The following is a 26,193-nucleotide window of genomic DNA, read 5'->3' as shown; positions in this document are numbered from 1 at the left end:
TCTTAGTGAATGGCACTCTTTTTCGAAAAGACTCCAATGGGGTCTTACTAAGATGCATCAAGCAAAACCAAGTCAGCAGATTGTTAGAGGAATTTCATGATGGCTCTTTAGGGGGCCACTTCTCTGCAAGGACTACGACTATCAAAATAATGAGGGCTGGTTATTACAGGCCATTCTTATTCAGTGACTCACATAGATGGGTGAAGAATTGCAAGAAATGTGCTCTCTTCTCTGGGAAGCAAAGACTAGCTGCCCTACCCCTTCATCCCATCCAAGCAGATCAACCATTCGCCCAATGGGGTTTAAACTTCATTGGCATGATAAACCCACCTTCTCGTGCTGGCCATAAGTGGATCTTGGCCGCAACAGATTACTTCACCAGGTGGACAGAGGCAGTTGCATTGAGGGATGCTACTGAGGCCTCAGTATTAGAATTCCTTGAGGGAATTGTGACAAGATTCAGTATCCCCTCCACCATCATATCGGACAATGCCAGGGCATTTGTTGGAACACAAATTAGTTCTTGGGCAGTTAAGCATGGTGTATACTTGAAGACATCATCCAATTATTACCCTCAGGGTAACGACTTGGTTGAATCTTCCAAAAAGAGCCTCATCAGGATAATTAAAAGGACAATTGAAGACAATCAGAGGGCATGACACACTAAGTTGAGGACAACCTTATGGGCTAACAAGATCACACCCAAGAGGGCGATTGGTAACTCCCCTTTCATGCTAGTATATGGGAAGGAAGCAAGACTCCCAACTTCCCTAGAGTTACCCTCTCTTAAGCTAGCACATCAGTTGGAATTAATAGAGAATGATGCCATGACAGTAAGGCTAGCTGAGCTGATGGAGCTGGAGGAGGTTAGAAGTCAGTCTATGCATACACTTAAGACTCATCAAGAGCAGGTTAAGAAGGTTTTTGACAAAAAAGCTACTAATAGGGTCTTCAAAGAGGGAGATCTAGTTCTCAAGTGGGATGTAGACAGAGCCAAAGTTGGGCGACACTCCAAATTTGAAGCTATATGGAGTGGTCCATATGTCATTACTAGTTGCAAGGAGGTCAATGCATTTCATCTCTCCAAGCTTGATGGCGAAGTTCTTCCAATTTCAGTGAATGGAATTCATCTCAAGCCTTGCTTCTAAAGAGGGTGTTGATGACTGTAAATATTAGACTAGAGGTTGTTTTGCTTTCATAAGTGCTTATGCACATGCCGCATTCTCCTTAAGAGGGTGTATGCTCTAGTTTTCAGTTTTTCTCCAAGTGAGGGTACACACATGTTTGGGTCTTCCATGACTCAGTGCCCAATGGATGCTTAAGGCTTCTGGACTTCATGCTTAGCAGGCAAGCATCCCGCAGAAATCGTCAAAAATGTTGTCATTTTATGACACCTTTGGTCCATCAGTGAGAACCGATCAGAGATATATTCCATGGACCAGCGCTGCCCAGTTGATCAAGGAGAAAAGCAGTGAAATCATGGTTTGAAGTGTTGTCTTGTCGGAAGTTCCTTGGCCCTCTCTTTTGCTTCTTCGGTTATCCGGAACCTCGAGGTTTCGAGTTTCTTTGCCTCAACCTCTTGCTCTTCTCCCCCAAAACTCCGGAACCCCCAGGTTCCGAAGTTCCTTAGTCTTCTGCCTCGGAACTCCAGAACCCCCAGGTTCCGAAGTTCCTTAGTCTTCTACCCCGGAACTCCGGAACCCCCAAGTTCTAAAATTCCTTAGTCTTCAATCCCGGAACTCCGGAACTCCCAAGTTCTGAGGATCCTTGTCCAACTACGAAGACCCCGATCCCCGAAGTTCCCAACTACGGAGACCTCGGTCTCCGAAGTTCCCCAAGTTCCTAAGTCTTCTACCCCAGAACTTCAGAACTCCCAGGTTCCTAAGTTCCTTAGTCTTCTACCCTGGAACTCCGGGACCCCCAGGTTTCGAAGTTCCTTAGTCTTCAACCCCGGAACTCCGAAACCCCCAAGTTTTGAAGTTCCTTGTCCAACTAAAGAGACCCCGATCCCTGAAGTTCCCCAACTACGGAGACCCCGGTCTCTGAAGTTCCCCAAGTTCCTAAGTCTTCTACCCCAGAACTCTGAAACCTCGAGGTTCCGAAGTTCCTTAGTCTTCTACACCAGAACTCCATAACCCCCAGGTTCCCAAGTTCCTTAGTCTTCTACCCCAGAACTCCGGAACCCCCAGGTTCTGAAGTTCCTTAGTCTTCTACCCTGGAACTCTGAAACCCCCAGGTTCCGAAGTTCCTTAGTCTTCAACCCCGGAACTCTGGAACCCCCAGGTTCCGAAGTTCCTTGTCCAACTATGGAGACCTTGGTCTCCAAAGTTCCCCAACTATGGAGACCCCGATCTGTGAGGTTTTCCAAATACTTTTGACTTGCAACACTTCCGGATGACGTGATCGACACTCAAAGCTTTGAATGCTCCGACAGCTTTGGTGACTTATGCACTTTTTTTGTGGAGCCACAGGGGTGCATTTAATGTATTTTGGCAGGATTTCCATCAAGGGAGGTATGGGGCCATGCTTGGTGACTTATGTCATGTCTGACTTTGGAAGGTTAGTCAATCCACCTTCACAGGATTGCCCTTTGTGGGTATGGCTAGGTTGCTTGCATGTACAAGTTAGGTGCATGCACTTCCCTACACCTCCAGACTAACATGCAGGGGTCATGATCACCATTGTAACCCATTTTTCTATATAAGGTTGTTAAACCTCGTTGTAAGGGGTTCTCTCCCTGCTGCCTGGAGTTTTCTTATGCTCTCCTCTTCTCTTGAAGACTTGTAATCTTTGCATTTCTACAATTATAAGATTGGCGTTTGGCCTTATGATTAATTGAAGAACACTATTCTTGCCTTCTTTCAACCTATGTATGTTGTGTATGCTTTGTTACCTTCATCATAGGTGCATGTTGTGGCTCTTTCTCTTCATATATGCTGTGTTAACTAGTTTTTTGAGTGTGACTTGTGGGAATCCTTCTCCCCTCTTGGCATCCAGTGGATTCTAACCTTCATCTATGCATTGGGGTTACTCATATAATTGAAAGTTGTGCATCTTCAGGGTATTTCAATTGATTACTTGTGTCATTTAGGTAGGGAGAGGAACTATCTCTTCTTGGCGCATCACCTCCCTTGTTTCAAGCAATTTCTCTCATCTCTTTTTCTCAGCAAGTTGTTAGGGTAGGCTTAGGAATTAGCTTTGAAGTGTTGAGTTGGTTCAACACCTGCACCTAGATAGAGAAGGAAGGTGACCTTCTCCAGAGATTCAACCCCCTCGCTCAAGGTCCCACACTTCGGGGTTGTTTCCATGTTTCACAAGGTTGCTGAGTTGATACCTCGGCAAGGGTGCAAGCTTTTGTGATAATAGATACCTTCACTGTCCTCTTCTTCCCTTCGAAGAAATAAAGATCTAAGATTTGACTCCCTTTGTTCACTTGTATGATCTAACTGATTGCATCGCTCTTCGACCCTTTGAAGATGTTGTCTTGCTCTACCAACAAGTTTCTTTGCTTGGGTAGCTCTATGTAACCAATCTTCATTCAACCTTTGGCAATGTTTTATATCAGCTACTCCAAAGTACACAAAATTAGACTTATGATGGATTGTATCATTTACATTATGTCCCATGCTTGTACATTGTGTACCAACAATTGTAGGTTGCATATCATCGATTTCATCTTGGCCAAAGGCCACAATAGCTTGAGAAAGATGGGTTACATCACTATTGTTATAAGACTCAAAATCACTGTCATACCTTTGTGTCAAATCTTCAATTGTCACAAGTACCCTATCATTGTAAACTTCATGCTTAGTCTTTTTACCTTGAGTGCCAATGCTTGTGGACTCCTCTTTGTTGCTGAATCTATGTGTTAGGGCTGCAATCTCACGAAAACGAGAAAAGAAACTGCAACAGTCCAATTTCAAAATTTTTGGCTTCTCTTCCATGCTTTCTTTGGAATCATTAAACACCACCCAATGATCATGCAAGTGTTTCCACACCAACGACCTTTGTTCCCAGCCTTGTATGCCAACTTCTAATTTTTCAACATGTGTAGGAGTGGTGCCAATATGAGGAGGAATGATCACACTAGTAGATGCATTAATATCTTTTCCCTTAGAAATCAATTTATCAATATCCATGTCAATTTCACGTTCTTCATCAATCTTTGAGTGATATGAATACTCATCAAGCTTCTCGTGAATGACCTAATTGCAAGGTTCATGTGATGACAAAGAACTGTTGGTCAAACTCAAAGAATCAGAATCGTGTTCATCAATAATCTCTCCATGGGCTATCATACCTTGCATATTTCTTGAAGCTACAAACTCTTCTTTCACATCTTCCACCATGAATGATGGGACAATGATGTGACGAACCAAAGAGGTGCCAATTGGATCTATACCTTCATTAACCTCAAATGACCTTCCAAGTAGTGTGACTTCTGAAACAAATGTTCTGATTCGTTTATAGTTTCTTCCTCAATACTTTTCCCATCCAACTCATGTACCAACAAGCTATTATCAACATAATTGTGGATTGGATCATTTACCTCATGCTCTTCTTTACTTGCTATCTTGAAATCAAATGGTGGGCAAACGATGTTTTCAACTTCTATCATGTTTTTATGGACCCGTACTTGGCTATCCTCATTACATTGCTCATGTGTTAATAGTGGACTACTGATTGCATTAAAGAAATCTAAATTATGATCCCTTGAAGTGTCTTTGTTAGCTTCAACAAGCTCTAACCTCTGATGTTGAAAGTCATATGTTGTCTTACCATTCCAAATCTGCATTTCGAATGTGCTCTTTGCCTCCAACAACAACAATAGTGAAATCATCATGATGAACCAAACATTATCATATTGTAAAACCCTATGGTTAGGCAATCTTATAGTCCCTACAATCAACTCTCTAAAGAAAAATGTATCATCATGTAAAGCCATGAATTTTTAGGATCAAACCTTGAATCTTCATAATCGACATCTCAAATTCCTTTTGATTTGTCACTTGTATTGCTTATGAATTAGCTAATTCAACATCATCACTGCAATCACTTTTAGGGTTAGTAGTATAACCGTTGCATTAGAATTTCTTCCATCACGTTCTTCTCGTAGAATCTTGTCGTTGCACAAATAAATGTTTCAAGTTAAAAACCTAGATAAAAAGGATACAACCATCTCTAAAATCATGAATCAATACACTAAATTGAAATTTGTTCTAAGAAAGATGAAAATTTTGGACTTCAAGATTTACTGTAGCCCGTGAAAAAGATATATGTTGCATGAAATGTACTTGAAAAAGCCACATTAACATATTGCTCTCCAAAACTTTCACAATGGTATATAAAAGTTATAATGAAGTCTATTCCTATACAAATATAGAGACAAATTCGTTTTGCAAAATAAATTTGAATATTTATGAATATTTTCGGTGAAATTGGATATTCATATAGTCGTATTATGGATGATTTGAATGCTAAATAAAACACAATATTTATTGTCACTCTAACAATTTTAATAGTTGTTTTTTTTCCTAATATGAAAAGTGCACTCTAGAACAATTCGTGACTTAAAAAAATCTTTAAAATGCTAACAAAATGTTCACATTTAAGATTACAAGAAATACACTTAAACGCCTAACTATTTCAACAAATCAAATTGAAGACAAATAATTTCTTTAATTTATAAAGCTAAAAATATCATATCTTAACTTTATAAAATGTACATTTGAATTAAAATTCAATTAATAAAGACTTCTTATGGGGAAAAAATAATTAAATAATAATCAATTAAAATTTCAATGATTATAATAATATTACTTTACAAGTGGTAATAAACATAATAATTAAAATAAACTAAAACTTAAAAAATTCCAAAAACAATTTAATATATAGACAATCAACTCAAAATGCAATATTGCCAACTTGATAATGTTATTAATTTAAAAATAATACTATATAAGTATAATTTCAAAAGTATATAATTAACTATTACTTAAAATAAAAAAAATTACTTGCAGTCAAATAAACACTATAATAACCTATCTAAAACAATAACTTAAATCAAATGTTTCATATTCCACTAACCCATTTCACAATTAATCACACGCTTACGTGGCCATAAATGCCGCACCTAAATCGCGTCAACTAACAAAACGTGCAATATCCACCAACGGTTCAATTTTCCCGTCAATTCCGGGTCCAAGGTCACGTCAATTAACGGAGTTCATGTCACACATTCATTTCTCTTCTTTTTAACCGAAAGAGCACATTTTCACGTCAATAGACGGAAGAGATGATCGTGTCGAGTGAGTCTTGGGAAACGGGAATTTGTGAAGATTTGGACGGAAGGAAATGGGCAGCGTCGAGGCAGAGGTCAATTAGAAGCCAACTGTAATATGAATTATAAATACTCAGAAAACTCTTTTGCAGTTTCCTCCACCCGTCAATGTTGGTTCCTGGTTCACATGCTAAGTTTGCCTTTCATATTCTCTTTAACTTTTGCTCCACGGTGCTCTGTGTAAGGCTAGTGGCGGCCTCCCTGGCCCACATTTAAGAACTCTTATTTTACTGATTGACCGGATTTGGGCTTGAAGAAACAGAGATCATTTGGGGAATTACAAAAAATTCTTGCATCGATTGGACTGTAACATACGTGGGTTATACTGTGTGTACAGAGGGCACCAGCTCAGCATCTTCTCTCATCAGTACTGTAATAATTATAGGATGGACTTGTTTAAGTAAAACAGTGTCTGGCACTGATAATAATAATATTATTATTGGTAGCCCCACTGCTATACCCCACGAGGGCTTGCAGCCAAATTCTGAGCAGGACTCCTCCATGTCATAGTACATTTGATCTCAAATTTCCCTTTTTTTTCCTTCAATTTTGTGGACTTGGTTTTGCTTTTCATTATATGGGTATCAATTAGTTTTCACTTTTTTGGTTAGTGGGGTCATAGGTAGTTTCTTAGACACATACTGCGCTTTGAGTCAGCCATGAAGTTTTCTCTCTTTTCACGCTGTAAATCTGTCCGTTTTTACTGCCTGCCAAATGCACAAGCATACATAAAACTGCTCACAATACATAAAACTGCTCACAATTTCAATTTCTTATCTCTATAGTTTCTGCTATTGAAGATTCCATTTTTTTGTCCTCTCCATCCATTAGCCCACAAAATTTCGGATTATTCTGGTTGTGGGTCCTTAACGTTTTTTTATTCATCAGCAGTAATCAGTTTCTCCTTTATTGACGGCTTCATCGTTTTCCGTCTTTTGGGTTCGGGTTCTAACTAGCATTTTGGAAAGGACCTTGATGGTCGGCCAAGATTCCATCCCTCTGACTAATCTATTCCTTTTGGGTTTAATCTTTTTCTAGCTTTTCTTTCAAGACCTGGATAGCACTGGAGATATTCCTTACATGGTGTCACGTCCACAAGCTGGAGCAAGAGTTTTCACGCTTATTCAAATAAGGTATATTGACTAGAAGATGTTTCTAGTATGGTTTTCGTTGGAAAGTTTGTACATAGCCAAGGTCCAGAGTTTGGGAAATTAATATTACATGCTTTTTGAGATTCTGTGTTTTTGCCGCAGAGATTAACCATAGGTTGTTACATTTGGGTCAGGAAACAGGCTTTTGAGGCTCTGGAGAGTTCAGAAAGTGAAGGGGACATGTGATATAGTTCATCAGTTCAGAGCGTAAGCATTAGAGTTTTGTAGGAAAGAAACTGATGAAATTGCAGACCTCCTTGGAGTTTGTAAAGATGAGAAGATATTGCGTAAGGGTTTTTGAGATGTGCAATTGCCTCCCAACAGATGAGAATATGCTTTGAATTTGGGGTTAAATAAGTAAAAATTGAAGGTTGGTTGTGGCGAGGATTCAGAAATATGGGTTGTGCAAGTTCCAAGATTCAGGATGATGACGCCTTGTTGCGCTGCAGGGAGAGGAAGCGCTTCATAAAATTGGTAATAGATACTAGGTACCAATTGGCAACAGCTCATGTGGCTTACATTGAAGCTCTTAGAAATATCGGCCACAGCATCAAGAATTTTACTGAAGTGGCGTTAGAATCCTCTCCGTCTTCATCCTCCGCAATGGCTTCTGAGCTTGCTGTTTTGCATGAGAAGTCACCATCCCGTTCTCCTTTTCCATCCTCGACTTCTTCCAGATCCCAATTAGCATCCCCTGTTAACTCTCTGTCTCCAGTAAATCTGGATTCTCATGATAATCATTTTCATGCATCAAATGCGAGTCCGCTTCATGTGAATTTAATGAGGTCAGGGGTTACACAGCCGATCACGGTCGAGCAGAGGCCACCAGCTGGGGCAAGAGGTTCGTTGGAATCATTTTCATCAGCCCCTCAGTCTAGAGTGGATCTTGATTCCTCATCTTCCAGGCCTGCTACTCCTCCTTCTCCTTCCTCATCTCAGAAGACAGTTCCACCGCCTCCTCAGCCTTCTGGAAATCCTTGGGATTTCTTCAATCCATTTGCTTCTCTTGACGATCACTATTACCCTGCAGATCACAGGGAAATCAGTCACTCGCCCGAGAGAGAATTAATAGATTTGGAAAATGTCAGGGAGGAAGAGGGTATTCCTGATCTAGAAGATGGTGATCATGGAGAACGGGACTTGGAGCGAGTGCGTTTTGTGGAAAAAACGTCTAGAGCTGAATTTGCTGATTCTCACACACATAATTTTGAAATTGCTGATGAGGCGGGTGTCAAAACTGATTCTTCTTCCCAGGAACATGTAGCAACTTCTAGTGTTGATGCTTTTACTCAAGCACCGCCTAAGCCATCTGTGGAAGAAAAGCTGCAGTTTACTAGTAAAGTTGTCGTGGAGGATATTTCTTCTATCGATGTAGAGGCAGATGAAGCAGATGCTATAAAGGCAGCGGAGAAAGACAAGGAGGTTTCCGGAAAAGAAGTCATATTAGACAATGAACAGCAAACGGCGGCTTCTGTCCCCAGAAACATAAATCTTCTGGACGGTATAAAGGAGATTGAAAAGTGGTTTATCAGGGCTTATGAATCTGGCGAGGAAGTCTCTAGGATGCTTGAGGCAAATAAAGTGCGGCATCATTCAAGCCTCACCGAGACAAAAGGTATTGTTTATAATGTTCTAATCTTTTGCTTGGCACCTGAAGTGCACGAACTTACTTTTTCATCAAGTTTGTTGAATTACAATCCGGTGTGAATTCTTGTATTTTTTCCTTCTTACTTCATAGTTCATTCTTGGCAATCCCTCAAAAATTTGAAACTTTTGTTTTACCCTAAGACATTAGTTTGAATCTCTATGTGGATTTACTAGAGTCGCTCTTCTGAAACTGCTTGAGCATAGCTTTAAATTGAATGCTGGCATTTATTTCGATCCATTACTACATTAGTCTAAAATGAGAACTCTCAGAGTTCAAGAAGCAGGCATTGAATGTTACTGTCAGGATTTATTATGAAATGTCGACTGCTTGAGTTAGTGAAATGTCACTAGGGTTTTGCATGATTTTATTTGTTTAAGTCTTTCTTGGGAAACTGGCTGTACATGGAAACTTGTCAGTGCTACAGGAAGGTCGTGGACATCCAGAATTTTCATCCCCTACAGTATATGTTGTTTCAGGGGTCCTGCAGTGCCCGTCTCACATGGTAGGTTTATCCAGTGGTTAACCCAGTAAATCTTTGATTCTTCATGTTGTTGTTCTTCAAGCTGCATATGATTCCTTGAGCCTGTGGCTAACTGTAAGCATGTGAAGTTAATGAATGGGCAGCATATCCTTTGCATTATAAACTTCTAATCGATTTTCTAATATTCCATGCATATCAATACAGAACCTACATCTATGGCGCTGAGTTTACTAACCTGGCATCGATCTACATCATCTCTATCTTCATCCTCCAAAACTCATTTTGTTTCCATCCCAAAAGATGACTTGGATGACAGTAGCAGTGATTATGTAGAGGACTTGTGCATGATTTCTGGAAGCCACGCATCAACTTTAGAGAGACTGTATGCATGGGAGAAAAAACTCTACGACGAAGTCAAGGTACTAATTTGTAGTATGTGCCTCTACTTGTAGATTTTCTTTTGGACTTAAGATTCTAGCATCTCTTAAAGATGAATTGTAATGAGAAGATTCATAATGACATTATTTATGGTTTTATGCATCTGTTAAACCAGTAGAAGTGGCCAAAGTTGCTTGGTTCTGGATTACCAAAACCACAAGCTTTCAGTAAATAACAGTCTTAAAACGTCATAGAGAAATCTTCATTCGTTATTGGCTTCGCTTTGTGTCACTGTGTGCTGATCCTTTTCAGTTTTTTTTTTGTATTATCTTACAAAAATGGTTGGAATGCATTAGATTTTCATCTAAGAAACTTTTATGTTGAAGACATGACATTAATATAGATGTATGATTATTTTGTTTAGAAATTCTTTGCTAGTTACTGATAGTGGCAGATTGACTTACGATTGTGATATTTACTAACAATGATGTTTGCATAAACATAATTCAGTATCAGAATGATTATATTTGGTTATGCATGTCCCTTAATTAATGGCTTGAGAGCACTGTAGGATTCATAGATAATGGATATTTTTGTTGCTCTTGTGACAAAATAAGATACATGTTTCCTATTTCCTCTTATGCTCATTGACACTCAATTTTCCAGGCAGAAGAGTATATAAGAAGTGTATATGAAAAGAAATGTGTACAGCTAAGACATCAGGAAGCGAAAGGAGAAAATTCACAAGTCATTGATAAAACAAGGGCTGCAGTAAAAGATCTACACTCCAGAATCAGGGTTGGCATCCATGCAGTTGAGTCAGTATCAATGAAAATCCAGAAATTGAGAGATGACGAACTGCAACCACAACTTGTTGAGTTAATACAAGGGTATGCATTTTTGTATCTGTTTATCAAATACCTCGTCTTGTGTTTTACACAGTTCTCATTGGTTTATGAAGGACCACTCTGATTATGTACATGAATATCATGTTCTAGATTCAATAGAATATGTTTACTGCGAATTGTCCATGGATATTTGCATGTATAGAAAGCAAATTTCTTTTGATATGTTTTTCTTCTTACAGAATGTATCATCATAATCTGATTTTGCCTTGGCCATATTTTCTCTCCTAAGTTTCGTTGTGTTGTTTATAAAATTTTAAAGGGATTAATTGGGAGTGTCTCATGATATATTGGACTAGAACATTTGCATTGCAATCCAAGCACTAAATGGAAAAAATGTATACAGATGAATTTTAGCGGTTCTAATATAAACTGACAATTGCACAAGGATTTTCATGATACCATCATCCTCTCTCCAGTCGCCTTGGATGCCCATGTTTTCAGTTCATTGAAAACAACACTTGAAAATAGAAAACAAGAAACGGAATCAAGCTATATGACAAAGAGAAATGGAAACGGAAAACAAAAAAATGATGTATATGAATGATTCGATGCTGGAAATGGATTGTGGATGGCTTCATGAGACTGCAAACCAAATTTTGTTGAAACCAAAGACAGGGTCACTTGTGCCAATTTGACAGGATAGACCAGGGGCCACTAGTCTTTTTACAGCATAGTCCTCAACTCAGAACAACTTCAAATTTCTGGAACACAGCTTTGTTCTGATGTCGAAATTCCTTTGTCTCTATCATCTATTAGGAATTACAAAAGAAATTGAAATATGACAGAAAAACTGTTGCTATGGATCAATGGAAGAAGAGAGAGAAAATTGACTAAGTCACTTCATGAAGACAAACTGTAAATGTTGAAACTGAGTGCAGACAAGTTGGTATAGGCATTAGTGAAATCTAGGAGTGTTCTGATGCAAGGACAATTTACATTCAATAAAAAGTAGGGCATTGGATGGGTCAGGATAGACTTAGGGCCACAAATGCCTTGAGCTCATAATTGCCTGAAATATTCTGGAAGGTCTGTAATGACTTCCTGATCATTTTTATCGTCTGTACCAACTACCAAATCTGCACAAAATCTCTGGATTTTACCTGTAAGCACACTTTTTGTAATGGGAACCTTGCAAAATGGAAATATACTGTGCTCATAATTGCCTGAAATTTTCTGGAAGGTCTGCAATGAGTTCCTGATCATTTTTATCTTCTGTACACCAACTACCAAATGTGCACAAAATGTCTGGATTTTACCTGTAAGCACACTTTTTGTAATGGAAACCTTGCAAAATGGAAATATTAATGTGGAGATTGCCTCAGTTAGCTCAATGTATACTGTACTGACAGATGTATAAATTGGATCAATGCTACATCGATGACATTGATAAAATGAAAAGTAAAACTCTGGGTGGATACAAATGGTATTAGGGAGAAAACTAGGAGATAGAAAAGTGGGATCAGAAGGGCACAAAAGGAAGGAAAAAAGTTTGGACATGGCGAGGGATATGGGAACAAGGTGTATGTGGAGCATTGCCAGGAAAATGGGGGAAAACCTAATGGCTATGGAAGAACGTGTAATGGATAGCATGATGGCATGAGCGAAAGAGAGATGAATCCACTTAAAGGACCAAAACAATGCTCCAAGGGGCTTCAAAAAATTGCTTCAAACATCCAAAGTAATGCTCTAGCAAGCCTCCAAAGATCCCAAGCTTCAAAGACTATTGTGTAGGCTGATACTTAGCAAGAACACAAGAAAAGGATGAGAATTGATAGCTTGTAGTATTAAAATGAGGTACTTGTCAGAGGAATTTGAGCAAATGGTCAGTGAAAATGTAGCAAGTATGCACTAATGAGCCTTGCTTTAAATTTTGGTGGCAAAATAATAGGATATTAGACTCCCCCCCTTGACTCCCCCCCTTGTCTATTTTTGGGGGAGACAAATGACCTTTCATTTGAGGAAGCTGTATGTATATATATGAATGAGACAAATCAATTCTCACCCTCCTAAATAATAGGACATTAGAGTCCCTCCGTGTCACCCTCCATCCTCATGGTTGAAGGTCTATTTAACAAGCCTTCTCCAAAGGACAAAAAATGTATATATATGTATATAGGGGGTACAAATCAATTCTCACTCTCCATCCTAATGGTTGAAGGTCTATTTAACAAGTCTTCTTCAAAGGGGGCACAAATCGATTCTCACCCTCCATCCTCATGGTTGAAGATCTGTTTAACAGGCCTCCTCCAAAGGGCAAAAAAGGAGAACACATGCTGTCAATTTATGCAACTTCCAAGCAAGAGCAATTCATATCAATCAATCATCACATCCATACATCCATACATCCAATCATCAACAAATGGATGTATAACCATTGAACTTTATTGCGTATGATTCACGTTTATGCTTTCATTTATGCTCTAATCTGACATGCACGTGTTATTTGGATTGAGTGTCTTGTTTTGTATGCATTTGCTCTTCTTTTGTCCAAATTTCACCATCACACCTTCCATGGTGAACATGACAAATGTCCCTCTATCCCATAGGCCACAATGGATACCTAGACGTCCCTTGTGGCTTGCAACCAAAGTTACCAGTACAATGCGTTTTGGGGTTGGGTTTAGTGATTCAAGTATTCCAATATGACAAAAATATTTGTGATTGCACTTTTTGGGTATATTTATACAAAAACCATAAAGTTTATGTAGAAGTTGAGAAAGCCAACTTCACAAACCCCGAAGATCACCTGCATGCAAATAACCTGTCATAGAAAGAAGAGATGGAGACAAACAAGCAAGGGTGCTCTGAAAGCTGAAAAATGTATTCATCCAAGAGAGAGATAAATTACAATGATGAATCCTTATAAAAGGATATTGTGCAACCCTAAAAGAAACCCTAATAGGTAGACATTTAATAATTAATATAATTATTAAATGTCACAAATGCAAACTAAAGTGAAATCTTAAGAGAGGAATAAAGGTAATTTAATCAACATGATTAAATTAAAACCTTTACTCTAACACCCCCCCTTAAGATGAGCAAAAGTGCAGTTACAAACATGTGCAAGAAAGCAAAGGTAACTACAATGCAAGAAAGTAAACTTGGGTCCCGGCAACAAGGCCTGATCAGGTACCCAATTACAACCAAATCTCTGTAAAGTGGAGAAATAGAGAAAACCACATGGGAACAAAACTCTACTCCAAAAAGAGATGGAAGAACACCACTGAAGCATGAAGAACATGCAAACTCTGTCAAAGAATAATTGCTGATCTAAAGAACATCCACTGAACTAGAACATGACCAGGTAGAGAAGACTGTAATCTGCATGAGTGCCCTCAAATGACACTACTCGAATCAGGAGGCAAACAAGGCAAAACAACTGAAATCGAAGATACAGATGGCATGAGAAACCAAAGCCTGAAGAGCTGATCAATCGAACCACGGAAGCATTAGAACCAATAGGATAAACCTCCCCATAATGCGGAAGTGGGAGAGGGACAAGAACACTGAAAAGGACAGCCAAAAACAATTGCATGACGAAGAACCAAGAACATCAAAGGTGCTGAAACATAGCATCATGAGGCGAATGTCGTGGAAGGAACACTCACTTGACAAAGGAAGATGGCAAACAAAGGCAAACATCAACCCCCTCATGGCACTTGATATGCAAGATTCCAAGTAAACAATGCATTATGGCACTTTATCTCAGTGCGTTTACATAATTACAAGCTACAATGATAAGAAGACTGGAAATAGAAACGAGAATCAAAGCAGAGACATCCTACTCAGAAAAGAGATCCCAGGACCTGAAACAACCACGATATCCACCAGAGTGCTGAAAAGCAAAAAACTGAATAAAATATGCATGGAGCAGAATCTGGAAAAAAAAAACTCATATTTCTAGAAAGTACACAGAACACGCTTTCCAAAAATATAAATTTTTCGAAAAACGGAGGTCGGATGCTCATTCTATGTCTCCTGGAATGCAAAAAATTTGTTCTGACTTTGACTGGCAAAAAACACTACAAAACAGCAAAATCAGAGAAAAAGACCTCCATCAATTAGATCGGGCTCGGAACCAGCTTTCCAACGCCTATTCGTTTTTGAAAAACGGAGATCGGACGCCCAAGTTATGCCCGATTTTGTAAAACAGCTCCAAAAGAGCCCAGATAGGCCCTTATAGCCCTCAAGGGCTAAAAAAAAATAAGCCCCTGGTCTGCTGGGCGACCAGGGGCTAGCTCAGAGGTAGCGGCACGGGGGCGGTGCAGGGGTGGCGAGCGGGCGGAGGGCGGCGCGCGGGCGGCGCACGGGCTTCGGGCGGGCGGATGGCGGCGCGCAAGCGGCAGGTGGCACGCGGGCGGTGCGTGGGCGGGTTACCGCCGGCGGCGGTGGCCGCCGGGCTGCGCACCGGTGGCCGCCGGGCTGCGCACCGGTGGCCGCCGGGCTGCGCACCGGTGGCGCGCAATGATAATATACTGGCTACACCTTCCGAAAAACAAAAAACCATAGTTTTTTATTTTTTTTTTTTATTTTTTTGAATTTTCCTGTCTCAAACTGCGTGCCCTAGGGCCGTACGGCCTTGGGGCAAAAATTTTTTGCCTTCTGGAGCAACTGTGTCCAAATCGGATGAATTTTATATGGAAATAGGGGTTTTTGGGCGCTACGAGCTCAACGGTGAGGTCCGTTTGGGTCCAAAGTGCACCGAAAAAAAATACCCCCTATTCCAAAATAAAAAACAGAAGACAAACACAGATCTGATGCAACCAAAACCGGAAAATCAGATCTAACCCTCGTAGCTCCAAATTCTTCAGAAGACGAACAGGAAGCAGCAGGTCTGGAGCTCTGATACCATGTAGAAGTTGAGAAAGCCAACTTCACAAACCCCGAAGATCACCTGCATGCAAATAACCTGTCACAGAAAGAAGAGATGGAGACAAACAAGCAAGGGTGCTCTGAAAGCTGAAACAAATGTATTCATCCAAGAGAGAGATAAATTACAATGATGAATCCTTATAAAAGGATATTGTGCAACCCTAAAAGAAACCCTAATAGGTAGACATTTAATAATTAATATAATTATTAAATGTCACAAATGCAAACTAAAGTGAAATCTTAAGAGAGGAATAAAGGTAATTTAATCAACATGATTAAATTAAAACCTTTACTCTAACAGTTTATCTATCTATCGCATGATAATGATAATGGTAAGTGGGAGATCTCCCACATGTATGGAAATGTGGAGGTTTATGAAACATGATAAGTAGGAGATCTCACACGTGTAAGAATGGAAGGTGTAGATATTCTTGGGATAATGGATGACAGAGATCAAAAGGTGTGAAAAAGTGTTTCAATTAATTAAACATTGGAAAAGTTTAGAGGAATGGATTAGCTTAATTAATTAAATGGAATAATCATTTAATTAATTAATCAAAAGAAAGGTTAGACTAGGCTAATTAAATAAACAAGGTTTATTTTATTAATTAAATATAATTAATTAATTGACAAAGGGTATTAGTTTAATTAATTTAAATAAAAAGGATTTATTGAATTAATCAAATGGGGGAAAGATGGATTAATTAATTAAAAAATTTAATTAGTGAAGATGTGATGCAAGACTAATGATGTGGATTGATGGAAGCATGACGATGTTAGGTTGGAATGTAGAAGTTGATTTCAAGTGTCTACAGAATGATACAAGGGGGGAAGGGTCTGGGCTTCTGATATGTCCTCCCTTGTTAACAAGAAACATTGTGAGGATGCTTTTGTAATCATGGGAGAGGGATCATTTCTTCTTGTTTTCAGGAAATGAAATGCAGAGGACACCTTGCCCACATATCAGGATCGCTTCTTCTTCTTTCTTAGTCAATATGAACTCATTTTGTCTTTCTATTTTTGTTTTAATATCTCTAATGGTTAATTACCAAGGTGAATCATGATTGGATGCTATTTACATCTAAGCCATAAGTGTTGGGGAGTATTATCATGGAGAACTTAGGTTTCCATAGGAATGGGTCCTAGGAGTTTTCATGGGCATCACTACCTCCTATGCATTTTGGATATACTTGGATAGCCGGGAATGTCCCCAAGGTTGTTCTAGTTTTTTATTGGACTTTGGAGGGTGGGAGATATTGTAAAATAATGAGAAAACAAAGGGATGCGGGGCCCTTATGATTGTGGGTGGCTGGCCCACAAGGCCACTCACAACCCATTTGAAACTTTAATCTTCCCTTCCAACGACGTAACCATATTGGGGGTAGCTACTAAGTCTCCCCCAAGGCATTGGGGGCTTATACCCCTTTGGAAACTCTAATCCTCTCATCTTAAAAAGTAGCATTATAATGCTGATACCACATGTCCACACATTTTGTTTTGCATTTGAGGTGATTGTGAAGGAGAAGGAAAGAAAAGAAAGAAGAGAGGAGAGTATTGTTTCAGTGACATGCTTTTAATGAAAACCATGGAATTTTCATGTATTCTTTTAATTGAATCTTGATGGATACTTTTTCAATGTTCATGTGAATTCATTGAGTCTGTCTAAACTCCAAATCTTGTAGTCTGTGTTACATTTTGTTATAATTTTGTATAACTTGAGTTTTGTACATTTTCTAAAGTCGTTGTCTCTTGTCATCCCTGAATACATCCTTGCCTTTTCCTGCCATCCTCGTCCAAAAAATAGTGTGAAAACATTGTGGCAAACTAATATTAATTTTTTTTTTTTTTCAAATATCAAGTTTTGAAAAAGAGCAGATGCTTTATAAATGGTGGAAACAAAACGATTTATTTAGACAACAATCATGTGAGATTTTTCCAAGAAAAGACTGCAAAATTATTAAAACGAGGATGGTATACAAACTGAGAAGCAGCCATCGTCCATGGAGGTTTGGGTAGCTTCTATTGCCAAGGACATTGTTAGTCATAGTCGTAAATTGTATAAATGGATAACTCTCTGTCCACCTGTTCTGATGTGATAATCTAGTGGAAGCTGTGCCAAGCTTTGACAAAGATATGTTTCATGAGCATTTAACAAAGGGTTTAATGCAAGCTCTTGGGCTATTGTTGCCGACATTATCTTTTGTTATTTTTGGTCCTCAAGTGAGATCTCTTTACAAGATGTCTATATCTACTTGATTGATGATGAGATTATACCAAAAATTGTGAGATTGTTGGTCCATCTTATATCCATAAACTTCAGGTATCTCACTAAACCTAAGCATCTAAGTGGATTTCATCCATGTCTGGTGTTTTGACAACATGCCATCCCAAACCTCACACTCCTGCTGCAAATAGTGTCTCCTACATAGTCCAAGATGCTTTGAAGAAGAGAATATGCAATGTACAGATAAAGGTCTTGGGCTAATATTCCAGTATTCCTAGGAATCCACCTAGATGATAGCATTCAGAACAACTTTTTAGGAGATGAAGACTTGCATATTCAACTAACAACCTAGTCGAATATACATAGTCCATGATGGCAACGCAGCAGAATCTACGTCATACCTTCTAAAGTTATAAACACTAGAGAAAAACATACACTGAGGGTGCTGCCATACAGGGCTTCTTTAACATCTAAATCGTAACTATGTTCTGATTCCTATTTCCAGGTTACAAATTAGTATTCCTACTGGATATAGTTGATCAAAGCAATTTCATCTTCATCATAGATGCTTCTGGACAGCAACTAGTGGGTTACAGTTGTCCAGGCTTCATTAGCTTTTTTAGTTGCCATCCTTAACAAACATTCTTCCATCCAGATAGATGTCTGATAATGAAAATCCCAGGAAAAAATATCAAAAATATATTTGCAATTCTCCATGGATGGGAACTTTACAAGAATCTAATAACACGATTTGTAAAGGTTTGGGTTCAAATTAACCAAAAGGATTGCTGATATAATGGTGATTGCCTAATGCCATCGTTATCAGTTTTGCTCTTAAGTTCTCACTGGCCTTTAAGGTTATTGTTATGCTTTTTTATTAGCTTTTTAAGGTTTGGCTTAAGATTCGCTTTGAGAAAATAAGGATTCCTGGACCATACACTTAAGGTGAGAAGACTTCTAATGAAGCAAAGTATTGTACAACTCTCATTAAACAAACTATTCATCAAGACTCAATACAGATAAATGTTTGAAAATGAAAATCCTAGGAAAATAATATCAAAAAACATATCTCTCCATGGATGGGAACTCTACAAGAAGGTAATACTTTTTGTAAAGGTAAGGGTCAAATTAACGAAAAGGATTGCTGATATAATGTTGATTGCCTACTGTCATCTTTATCAGACTTGATTTCAAGTACTCACTGGCCTTTAATATTATTGTTATGCTTTTTCACCATTGAAAATATGGCACGTTTTACCTGTCCTGTTGACTACAAGGTGAGGCTTTTTGTAAAGCTTTGGAACAAATTAACCAAAGGCTTACTGGCAACTTTCTCAGACTTATTTTTTCAACTTGTATATGAGATGATGACTCCGATGTTGATTGCTTAGTTACGTCTTTCTCAGTTTTGAAGTTTTTGTTACCCCCTGTTCTTTCTAATTGTCTCGGAACTTTTCACTGTTTGGTAGATAGGGTGTGCTACATTAATTTTGTTCTATGTTCTGTACTTTTCATTTATAGCTGTTGCAGTTTGCATGAACTAACCTCACATGCATTCAGAGCTTATATTAGTTGTCCATGCTCTTTGCATTCAATTGTTTAAATCATAGAAGCAATAGTCTGCAAAAAATCACGATTATACCTGATTAATCCTGAATCTTGGAGCCAGCCGATTTATACCCCCAAAAAATCCTGATTAATGAAAAAATTGTTGACCCAATTTTCAATGATTTTTTTGCATTTAATTCACATTAAAATCATGTTAAAAAACCTCAAAAAAAGTGAAAAAATCCATTGTAAAAACTTGCAAAACCCTAGAAAAACTCATGAAATTGCTAAATTGCTTATAAATAGGTTGATCTGAGACGGAATCAAAGTCAATTTGGAATCAACGTTGAAAAAGTTTGTTATTTTGTCCATTTTCGGGGGGTTCATCATTCCCCATACTTCACTTGTTCAAACCCACGAGCTCAACGATCCAACAAAGGTAGAAAGCCCGTGAACTCAACTGCCCAACAGGTGTTTGAACCTTGGAGGCTGCCTCACCAATGGAGAGTTTTTACCACAACACTAAACGTCCGAAGACATACATAATATATATCGATATATGATTTTTAATTTTTAGTTGATATAGTTAATTTTTGCTCAAACAAAGACATACAATTCATTATGTGAGCAAGATATCCAAATTGCTCCACCAAATAAATCTGAATGACAACAAACAAGCTTACATAGTTGTAATAAATGAGCCTCCAACACACAACCATTAAAATTTGTCTCTACCTAAAATAGTAGTTGCAAGCTAGGTATTGCTAAAACCAGTGGTTTGCTAATCTTTTACTTCACCTTAACAAATGCCTTTTGTTGAATTCTACCCCTAATAAAAGGCTGACCAATTGCCATCAGGAATATAAAGCATTGCGACTGTGGAATATGATTTGATAAGCCTTCTCAAATATTGAATATACCTCTAGAAAACTCCTTGCCTCAATCACAATGAAAGTCTTGGATCACTTCAAAATGGCTTCCACTTTGACTTCTCTGTCTGATAAATTTGGATCTCATCTACTTCATAGACTTAGCTAATCTTTGATTTCAGACTTAGACAACTATTTGGTGTATTTGGTGACTGCCATTTTAAAAAGTTAAATGGATATTTGCCTATGTAATCAGCAATATGAATATAAACAACAAAAAACTATTTTCTACAATTCATGGGTTAAACTCTATTTTATTTATTCTCTATATCTCTATGCTATGGAAATGCCCTTAAGTTTAAAAAAAAAGTAGTTTGTGTCTATTTTTCTACAAATTTTTACAATTTTTTAAAATCCAATTTTTTACCCATTTTTTCAAATAATCTTATACTTTGGTTTTGCCAATTTTTTCCCCAAACAATTTTTGTTGCTATGATATAAAAGCATTGCAATTGTGGAATATGATTTGATAAGCTTTCTAAAATATTGAATTAACCCTACACAACCCTTTGCCTCAATCACAATGAAATTCTTGGATCATTTCAAAATGGATTCCACTTTTACGATTTGTCTGTTAACTTTTGATCTCAATTACTTCATAGAGTTAGCTAATATTTGATCTCAAACTTAGACAACTATTTGGTATATTTGGTGAGTGGCCCTTTAAAAACTTAACTGAATATTTGCCTATGTAATCAGCAATATGAATATAAACAACAAAATTAATTTTCTACAATTCACGGGTTAAACTCTAAGTTACCAGTACATCCATTTTTCCTACAGATTCCAGGTACGATTCGTTTCTGAATCTGAATCATCCTGGAATCCTTGTGGAATCCAATAGGGTTCCTTCATTTAGCCCTAGAAACACATCCACTTTTCCAACCAAGAATCCCTACGAAATCTACGATTGCAAATATAGTATTTAAATTGTCAACGTTTCGTTTATATTTAATAAAATATATGAATTGAAAACCAATGTCGGGAATCAAAATAATAAAACGCTTCGTGTTTGTTATGTCTGGAAAAAAACTATGACGGGAATCATAATAAGCGACACCAGATAGCCCTACGAGTTTGCCGAGTTGGCGAGTCGAGCCAAGCTCAACGAGTTTTGACAACTCGTGACTCGGACTCGGCGAGTTTTTCTCATAACTCGTCGAGTTTTTCTCATAACTCGTCGAGTTTGAGCTCTAGGACTCTCGCCACGACAGGTCAATGTTTTGACTTGCAAAAAACATGAAGTTGTTTGACAAGTTAGTCTCTCCGTCAGGATTCATATATGGAATATAACATTTAAGTATAAGTGGCATTTCCTTATGTCTTTTCTCTTTCTTAATACTTTAAGTTATATTCCATATATATTGTCAGGATGTTTGAGAGTGGTTTCGGAACTCCATGAGTTATAATGTAAAATCTAGTTTTTGGAGGATCCTTCAAATTTCCAGACAGTCAAATTTCAGGCCATTTCAGGATCAAGATGACGTTCCAGACTTCTAAGGCGAGTTTGCTCCGACCTTGATGTAAGGGATGGGATCTAGGAGGACACTATGCATTCAACCAAGGTTTGATTTAACAACTTGAAGCGTGACCGGATAGTACACAAAAACCCTAGGAATGATCTAAATAACCCCTAATCACTCAACTGACTTGACCTCCTTCACTCCACCTTGAGGAGATCCACCCGACTTGATGACCTTTGAAAAACTCAATCCCTTCAATGCAAAGGCTAAGACACTAAAACGACCAACAACAAAACTAAAAGAGCTAACCCTAGAAAGCAAAAAGTGGGGGTCCCCATTTGCAATGGGGTGATGTGTGAGTACCTCACAATAGGGACGTTTCTTAAAATTTTGAAAAAAGGGGGTGAGTTGGGGACATTTCCTACCTATCCCCACACCCCAAAAAATCCCCCAATGGGGCACAAGGTTGCTTTTGGCAAGGGATATGTCTCTGAGGAACATATTTTCAAACCCTTCTGGCCCCACAATTCCCCCTTCCATCCAACATATATATATATATATATATATATATATATATATATAGCCCAAAAACTAAGTGGTCCAAGAAAGACCAAGGTCAACTATAGTCCCAAGGTAAAACCTAAGTTCAACAAGCACACTATTTAATGCTACCATACACAAGCACTCCTTAAAGTTTCCAAGTGAAGATGCTCATGATGTCTAATGTTGGTGCTCCCAGAATTTCAATTTGGCCAAAGAAAATACTAAACAAAAGCTCCAAACAAGTAGATACTCTACCAGCATGCTTTTCATGGCATAACAAGCTAGCACACATTATAATTGGGCTTTATTCAATAATGGGTGCATGAAGCAAGTTTTAAATCCTTAAAAATCTCTTAATTTCAAGGGTTTTTTTTATTTTGCCGAGTCACGAGTCAAGACGGCCTTGCTGAGTTCGAGCCGAGTCCGAGTCTGGGAACTTTGTTATATACTATATTAACATAGTGTTTATTAAACTATATATTCATATAATTATATGGTAAAATTATAAATTGATATATATATAATTTAAAAATTGTAGTTATAGATTTAATATTATACAACATTATTAAGTATAAATAAAATAATAATTATTACTATATATCTATTTTTTAATATATATTTACAATTTTTTATATTTTTTGTCCAGAAGTACCCAAACGTACCAACGTATCATACCCACACACTTGATTCCGATTCCGATTCCGATTCAGCAACTTAGGTTAAACTCTATTTTAGTTGCTCTTTATATCTCTATGCTATGGAAATGCCCTTAAGTTTAAAAAAAAAATAGTTTTTCTCTTTTTCTACAAATTTCTTATATTTTTTGTTAAATTTGATTTTTTTCCAATTTTTTGCCAATTCTTTCTCGATTTTTTCATACTTTTGGTTTGCCCATTTTTTTCCCAAACGATTTTTGCTACTGTGGACTTTAAATATCAATTCCACACTCTTTCTTATGTCTTCTGCATACCGTCATCCCTCATTTTAATATGTGGGTAGATGCTTTCCTTTTCATTAGATGTGCAGAAACAATATTTATATCAACTAGAAAAGTTTTAAATGCTCTTCTTTTCAGAATTATCAGGTCCAACCCTATTTGCGTTTATTACTTGTAATTATTGTTATAAAAGAAGCTTAGAAATGGTTCTTGAAACGATGTTTCATCTAGGTACACTGTAGCAAGCTTACAAGTCTGATTGGAGGGTGCATAATAATAAAATGCTGTCTACATTTTTTGATACTTCTTGGTTGCATGTTACTGGTATTCGATGTTTACATACTGAGATTTTTGCTTTTGACTGCAGGTTGATAAGAATGTGGGAAGTGATGTTAGAGTATCATCAAACTCAGCGTCAGATCATCTTTCAAACAAATGCTGTGGGCCGTCCAGCTGTTAGTGGCAAATTTAGTGAATCATATCAGCAGGCAACTGTTCATCTTGAAAGTGGGCTACTGAACTGGTGCTCGAGTTTCAATAATTGGATAGATACTCAAAAGGCTTATGTAAAAGCTCTGCATGGATGGTTCCAGAAATGCCTATTGGAAGAGGTCCCTGACCCCTCTACAAGGAGAAGAGCAGGCAGCTTGTCGCCCCGCAAACTTGGTGCTCCATTTGTAATTATAATATGTCATGATTGGTCTCGAGCATTTGAAATGCAGGAGAGTGCTTCCAAGAAAGATGCCAGTCCTAACAACAGTGTTCCCAAGAAGGAAAATCTAGATACAGCAGTGAAAGAAGTTCTTAGTGATATTAAAAGCTTAGCTGGAGATGTACGAGGGATCTGTCTACAACTAGATGATCATGAGAACCAGAAAAAGAAGGCTGCAAAAGATCTTGGCAGAAAGGCAGCAGAGAGTACAAAAGAAGAAGTATATAAGGGGGATTATCATAAGGTGATGCAGGAAACTAATGATGTGTTCTTGGACGCATTACCAACACGTTTGGCAGATATATTTTTATCTTTGACAGATTTTGCTTCAGTTTACACAGATAGCTTACGTAATGCCATAAGTAATGAGAGGAAGGGTTCCAATTCATATACAAACAGTAGGTCATATACCTAGATATCTTACGGTTCAAGGCTGCCATTTATATATTAACGGTGTACTTTTGGTTCACAGGGGGAGTATGTACTTTTTATGATCTGTAAATGTCTGGAGTTTCCTTTGTGGAAACGTCAAGTATACATAGAAATTTGTTTTGTTGAGTATTTGGTTATCTACCACTCAGCAATGGGGGAACGCTGTGTTTGTTAAGACATGGCACAAATGATGCTTTGAACTGTGTAACATTGTGTGTGAGGATATTTGTTTTCAAACGGTGAGTCTCTGGTTTAGGATCTATGGTTTTGCGGAATTTCTTCTAGGTCTGTGTACTATAGATAGATTCAAGGGGCCTTAAGATACATGGCTTTGTATCTAAAGCAGGAGAGATTTTGCTGTTTAGACAGTGAAATCTAGGAATCATCCTACAAAGCAGGTTTTGAGTGAAAATCTAGTGAGAAACTTCAAAGCCTGTAAGGAATGTGCTAGTGTCATATAGATATGTTCTAAAACCTCTGAATTATATATATTTTGAAATAAATTAGCAGGTAGGAGAGATTTGAAGATCAGCTTGGGTAGAATCTTCTCAGTGTGAGCTATATGCAGCCCACAAATTCTCTACTGTAATAATAATCATTCTACTCATTGTGCTTCCATTAATAATCTCAGTGTGAGCTATATGCCCATGTTTTTAAAATAATATTCACCTTAATAAAAATTGATATGCTTTTCTCTGTAAGTGTGATGTCTATATTGAGCCTGGAAATGATTCTAATTGGCAGAAGGAAGCAAACTATACTTTACTAATGCCTTAATTTAGACATAATCATTGAAGCTGAAATGTATTTGGAAGTTCATTTGGAAGGCCTTTCTTAATAATCTTTCTACTCATTATATCAGACTCCTGCGCCCATGTTTTTTCAATTTTCACCTTGATGAAAATTGATGCTGCCTTCCACTATAGCTTATTCTGACTAGTAGCTACTGTGCCAACTTTTTAAGAAATTATATATGAAGCTGGTGGTCTTATTAATTTTTCTGATGTAATTACAGTGACTTCTTACCTCTAGACAATTAGCATTTATACCAAACAAGCATGCTTGTAAGGTATTTCCAATTCATTTTATCCTATTTGTTATTCAATTAATTTCAATGTCAATTCATCTTATCCTATTTCCAATTCATCTTATCCTATTTGTTATTCCATTAATTTCAATGTCAAAAATTGCATATGCTGTAATTTCCAATCTATGCTTTATTGTTCATTATGTAGCATAATCATTAACTGCACATAAACAGTTAATGAATCTTTTATTATTCTAATTGACAAAATGATTTAAACATTTTTAGTTTTTAATTTATTTGGATTTATCAAATAAATTCTGAATACTGTTCCATTTCTAGGGTTGAGGTTCCTCCTCTTGGCCTCCCCATATTATCATTTAGGAATTTTTTCTTTTGTTGCTCATTTTCTCCTTTTGTGGCTCTTTTCCTTTGTAGTCATGATCTTGACTATTAAAAAAAAAATGAGTCTTATCATTATTTCCTTTTCCATTTATTTCACACAAAATTAAATACTATCTTGCATTGAGCTATGTTCAACCCTTTCTTTTTCTCTACTCTTTAAAAGATCCAAGTTGTCTCTTGATGCTTCCGGATTAGATT

At 37.7% G+C, this 26,193-nt stretch overlaps 1 protein-coding gene across 3 annotated transcripts; it reads left to right on the top strand.

The window, feature by feature from the left end:
* The first annotated feature begins 6,432 nt into the window (after positions 1-6,432).
* Positions 6,433-25,267, top strand: LOC131036202 (nitrate regulatory gene2 protein). Of its 3 annotated transcripts, none has more exons than XM_057968044.2 (6): positions 6,433-7,473; positions 7,626-9,106; positions 9,564-9,641; positions 9,825-10,039; positions 10,665-10,888; positions 23,790-25,267. In XM_057968044.2, exons 2-6 carry the CDS (start codon positions 7,888-7,890, stop codon positions 24,547-24,549), a joined length of 2,496 nt encoding a protein of 831 aa, XP_057824027.2. In that variant the 5' UTR covers positions 6,433-7,473; positions 7,626-7,887; the 3' UTR covers positions 24,550-25,267. The 3 variants fall into 3 exon arrangements, with proteins under 3 accessions (XP_057824027.2, XP_057824028.2, XP_057824029.2); XM_057968045.2 differs by having other exon boundaries at positions 7,594-9,106; XM_057968046.2 differs by lacking the exons at positions 6,433-7,473; positions 9,564-9,641 and having other exon boundaries at positions 7,490-9,106.
* Positions 25,268-26,193: the final 926 nt, after the last annotated feature.

Source organism: Cryptomeria japonica, chromosome 10 (assembly GCF_030272615.1).
Source record: "Cryptomeria japonica chromosome 10, Sugi_1.0, whole genome shotgun sequence".
Taxonomy (NCBI): domain Eukaryota; kingdom Viridiplantae; phylum Streptophyta; class Pinopsida; order Cupressales; family Cupressaceae; genus Cryptomeria; species Cryptomeria japonica.
This window is presented reverse-complemented; position numbering and strand designations above follow the sequence as displayed.

Coding starts and splice junctions, on each gene's coding strand:
- LOC131036202 (XM_057968044.2), top strand. CDS start 7,888: ATGGGTTGTGCAAGTTCCAAGATTCAGGATGATGACGCCTTGTTGCGC. Junction 9,107..9,563: donor AAGCCTCACCGAGACAAAAG/GTATTGTTTATA, acceptor TCAGTGCTACAG/GAAGGTCGTGGACATCCAGA. Junction 10,889..23,789: donor CTTGTTGAGTTAATACAAGG/GTATGCATTTTT, acceptor TTTTGACTGCAG/GTTGATAAGAATGTGGGAAG.